Source organism: Endocarpon pusillum (assembly GCF_000464535.1).
Source record: "Endocarpon pusillum Z07020 unplaced genomic scaffold scaffold799, whole genome shotgun sequence".
NCBI lineage: Eukaryota > Fungi > Ascomycota > Eurotiomycetes > Verrucariales > Verrucariaceae > Endocarpon > Endocarpon pusillum.
In genome coordinates this window covers 81605-89140 of record NW_006916661.1, presented here as the reverse complement: position 1 = coordinate 89140, position 7536 = coordinate 81605, and the positions used below count along the sequence as shown (strand labels likewise).

Here is a 7536-nt window from a genome sequence, read left to right as displayed (position 1 = left end):
TACGTATCATAAACGCAGGGATTCTAACAGGGTTTTGGGACCCCTTCGCCTCCCAGGTCGTAGATTCTGACTAGTACATATATGTCTGTTTGCGTAAGAGAGCTCGGCACCAAGCGCAAAGAATGCCTTTTTGCCATCTGGATCTGGTTGTTGCTTAGACGGACAGGGGTGCGCAAGCCGTCGAGAGTGGTTTTGACCTCTAGGTGATATGTGATAACGTGATTGGTTGGATTAACACTAGTCTCGCCGTTACGCGGGGCAATGTATGTTCCAAGCTTGCCGTCGTCGTCTCGGTATGTGAAGTCTGCATAATATTTCCCCATTTGTCCATTCCCAAAGGGATTGTCGAAGACCCTATCGCGGTTGTTACTGGTCCAGTGGTCGGAGGTGAAGTGTGGGCGGAGTTCTTGTTCAAGGATCTTATAGAGCTTGATCTCGCATCAGTAATGACCTCAAAGTGATACTGAAAGAGCATTTGACTCACCAGATACTCCCCTTGAAACCCGATCTCCTGGGAAAGACCAGCTTCCTCAGGCATAGTAACGTCTACAAAGCCCCTGTAGCTTGAGCGGCGGGCTTCGGACGAAGGCCAATTACTATGAGACGACGATATCGCAGGTTCGGAGTATGCAGACATGCCATAGTCTCCTGAGCTGTGCTGGGCTCCTGAGGACATAGGCGGGACACCGGTAGCCGAAGATGTTCCCGAACCCAAGACTGCAGATGAAGTGCTGCCTGTCGTATTAAATGCTATCCCACTGTCAATTGTGGCGTTTCTTCCCACATTTTGGGACGTAATTTCGACGATTGATATATTGCTCAGGCGTTCAGCCAGGCGCTCAGCCAGGCGCTCAGCCAGGCGCTCAGCCAGGCGCCTAACTTCTGTGGGGTCAGGTAATGAGGTATTCGATGAACTGATTTCGAGTGCGATGCTGGGATCAAGCGCAGAGGGAACCAGAGAGGTATCTTTCCAGGAAGCTAGCGGGTCATCACTTGCTTGAGCTTCCCTTTGCATCCCTTCGGCTGATGGATTGGAGTTCAGATGCACCCGAGAATATGTCTGCCCTACGGGGCTTTGCTGATGAGTCAATGCCTGCGTTTCGTGGATATGAAGTCGTCCAAGCATGCATTCAATATTCTGATCGGTAGCCTCTTCCACGGCGGAGACATACCCACAACTGCTCTCCGAGGATGACTCTGTTTCCGAGTCTTGATCGCCAAAGATGCCGCGAACGCCGGCCCTTTCCAGAAATTCAAGAAATTGTTCAGCCTTCTCAGTGGGAAGAACTCTTGAAAGAAGCATATGGCTTTCTTGTTTCAAGCCGAAGAACTCGACAAACTGATCAGTCAAAGGCGCAAGAAAATCCGGCAAGCCAAGGCCACGTTTTATGCATATCTGAAGACCATTGTCAGGAATTTGACCCTCTCGGAAAACGACAGCTCCCTCATCGCCTCTGCCATTAAGCCTGATATCATTGTCCAGGATATATCGCTGTATTCTGATGGTCTGGACTTGATACACTTCTAGGTTTTTTAGATTCATTGTGTATTTTCCATATTCGGTCGACGGCGATTGATCCTTAGCAACAATCTTAAAGCAGTCAGCAAAGGTACTTGGTAACGCAGATGACTTACCCGAGGATATACGGGACTTGTTTTTGCAATCGAGAAGTCAACTCTTTGGCGAGAGTTGGCTCAACACCTTCATATAATTCCTCCTTTCTGACGACAACAACCGATAACTTCTTGTCGTCCATGTCAAGAATACGAAAGACATTTACGAAGGCTTTAGGAGTTCCTATACCCGAGGTTTCCAAGAGCGGCACCAGACCTTGGAACTTGCTTTTCAACGAAGGAATGTCAGCAATCCAGAATCTTTCGTGGGCTGCAGCCAGATGAGCCGCAATCGTCTCATCATTTTCCTCATACACCGAGACAGGGAACATTTTTATTGTTTCTAGTCTCACTCTCCGAGTGTATGAGACAGCTGATTTACTTGAGAGTCGATCAAGAGCAGGCAAAAGCCTTCGAAAAGCATCAGCCTGTTCATCCCCGTGGCATGACTCGACATGTTCAAGCTCCCGGATCAACACCCCCATTCCAGCATGTTTTATGTCCAAGAAGGTTCGAAATAACTCTCTACAACCGCCATAGAGCTCTGACAGCACGGGAGTTGTGCTGCATGGAAAGCTTGCCTTCCAGACACATTGCTTTGCAGACTTCCACCTGCCAGATCCAACATGGATTAGTTCAGATGCTTCAAAAGTCTCCCTAAAATTCTATTAGCAAGCATTCGATGGGTGACAGCTGCTATGCGCCTACAAGATTTGCTGTTTCTGGTCGCTATAGTTTTCAAGAATTTGATATATCTCCGACAAATTTGCGTCCAACAGCTCGAGGTCGTCCTGAGCTTTCATTGCCTTGAGTTGTCGCAGGTAGAAATCGAGACAGGGCACTGTTAAGACGCCGTATTTCTGCAGAAATCCCCATGCTTCGTTCTCTGGCTCGTCAAATTCCAGTATAGGAAGAGCGACCAGGCTTGCTGCGCCGAGCCCGGGTAGAACAGCCTCGGAGAGCTGACGGAGACCAACATTGGTCGAAACAGAGAGCGTTTTGATGTTCTCGGTTACCAGAGCGAGATCCCAAGGGTTGACACCAAAGTGAGGGTCCATCTCAACTTGTCCTTTAAGATGGCTAAGGAGCATTCTGGAACCTTTTATCTCTAGAATGTGTCGCATGTGGGGTGAAAGATGGTCGTCTGCAACGACTGGGGGCCAAATGTGGACATCAGGCCAGTTGAGGAGCCATTCAAGCCACTGCCGTTTATGCTTCCCTTCGACAGCAGTTTCGTAGAATGAATGTAGCCAGTCAGTCCCCTGGTAGTCGGGTTCAAAAAGAAGTCGAATGTCGCTACCTGGATGCCTGAAAGGCACATGCACCCTTCGTCCGTACACTGTGCGTTTGGCTGAATTAGCAAACCGAAGCCTGACTCCAGTTTCGGGGCTGTACCCGGCTCGGAAGAGAAACACAGTCTGGGCAATCAGATGTGTCATGTATTGAACTGACGATTGCTTGTCTAGTATCAATTTGCAAATATTGAATTCATCGCATGATCTGATTCCTAGCAGCCTGAACAGGTCGTGCCTTGAATTGTCTGCTGCCGCGTCGTTAGATATAAAGCGTACGGTTAAACCTCCTGGTATTTCTTGATCGAAGGCGCCCGCCAGTAAGACATCATCTGAAGCCGCCGAACACCACTTCCCATCACGTAAGGGAACCATGGGGAGTTCTTTGCAGCTTGAGAGTTCCTCAGAATAAATCCCCCAGGCATTACTCCGCAAGTGGGTTAGCAAAACAGCGGCAATTGAGGAATGCCATTCAGAGGGCTTCTTCTGAAAGTCTTCGGGGTTTCCCCTAACAAAGCGCGTCAGATATTCCACAAAGTCCGGAAATGTGAAGTCTCTAGCGCCTAATTTGCGCAAAACTGCCATGGATTTGAAAGAATAAGAATTGGCCACTACTCTCTCCAACAGCGGAATGTCATTTAAGAGGAGGCCGCCCTCAGCATTGCGGAAGTCGGGTCCTACGATGAGCAAGTTTTGAGGCACGTCCAATCGATTTCCCGTGGAGGATGAACTACTAGTCTGTTCGGTCTGGATCATGGTATATGAGCGTAAAGCAGATATTGTGTTCAGTGCGATGGCTTTCAGAAAAGCGTTATGTACTGTCTGAAGGCACTCGAGATATTCGGGCCAGGCGTATGTCATATGATGAATTGGGAGAGGTAGCGAATGAGAGAAGTGCTGCATATAGTGCCTGTACCACGCCTTGACGCAGACTGTTATTCCAGTCTAAACCACCCTGGATGTCTTTCCGATTTGCTATCAGGACAAAATCTGCGTGAATAAGAAACTGAACGATGGGCATACACAGAAAGATTTGGAGGCCAGGGGACGAACCTGAAAGCCGAAGTGGTCAATGGGCAAGAACGCGTACGTCTGTTGGTCTTCCAGGCTCGGTTTTTGATTTTCCTGCGGGAAGGCCAGCGTGACAATGCTTTCAGCCTGGCCCTGCCGATTTGCTTCTGGCGGCATATCGTGGACGGTGTGCTGGAAAATAGCATACTGTTTGAGTGACTCGGGGCTGCCATTCAAACTCGTCCTGATGACTCCTGTTCCAGACTCAACTTGTATGGAGCCTTCCCTCGTTACCTCCCCCCAAGAGTTCCGACGACCGTCCACTAGCTGCATGCTCTTGATTTTTCTAGTGAATAGAAGGAAAGAAAAGTCGAAGGTCAGGACGTCAAAATAAAGCTTCTCCTTGTAGAAGCCCGGCTTCGGTTGTAGAGTGAATAACGTTCCGTGGGCTGGGAAGTCAGCATTGCAGCACTCACGTCGGTCATTAGGATCAACCCATACAGGTACGATCATCCCAAGACTTCCTAACGGAGAGGCTGTGTCGAGCTTGAAACAGTAGGGCTCCGAGCGGACCGTGACGGCATCTGCTACCTTGAACAGTGACTTGAACCCAATTCCTTTCTCTCCTATTGTGTTGACATCCTCACCCTTGGAACTATCAGCAATAGATACCAGAGAATCTACATTCTCTTTTGAGAATCCAACTTCGTTTGACCAGAAATGAATACATCGATCAGTTAGTACGAGACGGACTTCGGGTACTACGCCGATTGCGTAGTTGTTGTCGTCAGCGTTCTGCAATAGTTCCCAGATGAAGTGGGTTCCATCACTATATAGCTGGTCTGAAAAGCTTTATATCGTGTTATTGCTGGTGCGTTCTTGGAAAGCAATTCCCACTTACAGGCTCAGTGACTTCGCGAGATCGCGGAGGTTCCAGTTGTTCTCAAGATCAGGGCAAAGGTTTTCGGAAATATTTCGCAGTTTTTGTATAGACTGGATATGTTCCTTCGCCCTTGCACGTGCATTGTCTTCCATCGGACTGCGAAAAGAGGACAGTAACTGGAGAGGAACGAGTTGCAATGCCTTATCTCATCCCTTAGATAGTACGAGGAAAGCAACAATGCGAATGAAGAAAGGACACCGTGACCACAGGTTTCTACCTCGCCAGGTACACCCCTCATGATTTCGAGACACGAGAAGATGCGGCCTATCCTCCGACCGAAATAGCCCTTCCTAAGCAAGAAGGCCACCAATAGAACCCACCTGAAACTTGAAATAATAACGTAGTAAGGCTGCACATTCAGAGGGGTTGACAATGTAATGCAGGCTATATGCACTGCAGGCGGCAGAAGAGGCATAGAGCAATATGAAACCGAGTACATTATACATTATACATCACACATCACACAACAAGTTGACAATGATCAATACGAAAGAAGAGACATTAAACCGCGCTTCACCACCCGGTAGCTGGTTTACCCCTGAGCATCCGGGACGACGTACTATACTGTAAGTCTTCATAATGACCACCTTTCCGGCGTAGATTCTGATATTCTTCTTGGTTGCTGCAGCCGCAGACGCACCTTTGAATAGCTGCCATCAAGTGAGAACAACCACCAGAACCTGATACGTAGTACTCCGTATGAGTTTGATAAGACGCTAACTTAGCGGCTACATCCACCAGTTAAAAAATGCCAAAAATTTACGCTGGAAAGGTGGAGAGCTAGTTAACCCCAGGGACGGCAGACCGCCAACAATAGTACTCCTAGCTAGCAGGTCCTTATGTCGAGAGGGGGTATGACGATAAAAAAGATCCTTGCGAAGTAGAACTGCTCTCTACTGGTCTATAAGTTTTGTCACTTGGTGATAATTAGCTACAACCAAGTGAGGGGGGACTCCTTGCTAGAACAATCTGTTGTAGGAACATTATCACGAATGTATTCGACATTACGGAGTACACTGGAACCAGAATAAGGATTGTTCATTTGTGGCAAAATACGTCTACATGCTGAGGCAACAGATGTAACATGTGCTGCTGTCTACATTCCGTTAAGGACTCCGTCTTGGTCACACAACATACTGACTCGGTTGTCGGGCATGAGTTTCGAAGTTGGCAGAGGGCTGACTAGCGCTATGTAGGGGCAGATAAGCAAACAGACGAAGTACAAAAAGGGCAAAGTCCGGGTTAGAGAGCAAGACGATCTGGCAAGAGCTTTCCTTTCCTATAAGCAGCTAATGTAGTTAATACAACACTGGAATTTCAACCTGCTGGCTGGGCCCTGTTGTTGTACATGTTGAAATTAGAGGAGTAAGACTCGCAAGACCAGTATTACAACCTTCTATTCATTTCAACACCACGCGCCGATACCATGCCAGAAGCCTGTGCTGAAAGCTCGACGGATGTGTCTGATCCTGCGCAGTTCACGAAAGCTCGCTAGTGACATTCGAGAATTCGCCCTTCTCCAATTTGGTCTTCCAGAAAATGGGATTCGTGTCGCTGAAACCATGCTTCACCCATCCATCTTCCTTCACGTGGTAGAGATTGATGAAGCCGCCAGAATATGCGTCCCGATGTGTCGCTGCCAGAATACTTCTTCTGCCAAGCTCGAGGGCCTCTTCGTCCTCGAGATCGTATTTGTACTCCGCATCAAGCACACCATAAGCGAATGTCTGCCCGGATCCAACACAGAATAGGTTGCCGGCTAAGCGGGTCCCGTCGGAGTCAATGTAGTATAGAGCGGGGCCTTCTTGGGGGGTGACACCGGTAATCATCGTACCCATTGAGAGCCCCATCCCTTTGTATGAGTAGACGAGATTCGAGAGGATTTTGGAAGCAGCAGCAACAGATATACGTCGCTTGTGCCGGAGTTCGTGTAGGCGGCATTGTATACCAAGATAAGCAAGCCAGTATTGGCAGTCCTGAAAGTTGTCAGCTCTGATCATCTCCAGGTTATACCAAGCCTGGTTGGATATAAAGCACAAAAACTTCGTTCCGACCCCCATAAGACCATTTGGCTATCCTCAAGAAAGAGGCGTAGACTTACGGCAGCTCCTCCAGCCATTGTACCCAGCAGACAGCTATTGATCTCAATGACTTTCTTGACTGTCTGACTCGCTATCCAGTTCCCAGCTGTCGCTCTAGAATCCGTAGCAACAATGATACCACCCTTGAACCGAAATGCCAGAGTTGTCGTTCCATGCGCGAGCTTTATGGGGCAGTTTGGGTTGGCATGATCGTCTGTCGTGGCTCGAAGGAATGCGGAAGGCTATGAAGATAATAGTCAGCACTACATTCTTCCACCTGTCAGGGCTTCATCGCAGACGGCTTACGCGAGCAACAGGTGGCAGAGCAAACTTCAGGGATAAAGGTGGTAACGAATCAGTGTAGTCTTGTTGTTCTTCCGATGAAAAGCCTTCGTTCTCGAAGGGCGACCGAGTGTACCTAGCGACTAGAGTATCCATCGTGAAGTTTGTGGACGGGCTAGAGGTTGCAGGAATGAGTGTCAAGAAATGAAGAACTAAGAGTGAATGGAAAGGTGGTGTTACAGACGTTGACGGTTGGCAATGGTTCAACCGGCAGCTTTGGGGCTTGAAGACCGCTTTCGCGTCGCTGGCAGCC

At 48.6% G+C, this 7536-nt stretch overlaps 2 protein-coding genes across 2 annotated transcripts; both read right to left on the bottom strand.

The window, feature by feature from the left end:
• Positions 1 to 23: 23 nt before the first annotated feature.
• Positions 24 to 4952, bottom strand: EPUS_08221 (uncharacterized protein; the record flags this gene model as incomplete). The annotated part of the gene is made up of 6 exons (XM_007808029.1): positions 24 to 428; positions 485 to 1466; positions 1636 to 2271; positions 2323 to 3653; positions 3960 to 4767; positions 4819 to 4952. The coding sequence occupies 6 exons, from the start codon at positions 4950 to 4952 to the stop codon at positions 24 to 26; spliced, it is 4296 nt and encodes a 1431-aa protein (XP_007806220.1).
• A 1386-nt stretch (positions 4953 to 6338) lies between these two features.
• EPUS_08220 (Proteasome component PRE2) lies at positions 6339 to 7379 on the bottom strand (the record flags this gene model as incomplete). Its single annotated transcript, XM_007808028.1, has 3 exons — positions 6339 to 6836; positions 6962 to 7183; positions 7248 to 7379. The coding sequence occupies 3 exons, from the start codon at positions 7377 to 7379 to the stop codon at positions 6339 to 6341; spliced, it is 852 nt and encodes a 283-aa protein (XP_007806219.1).
• Positions 7380 to 7536: the final 157 nt, after the last annotated feature.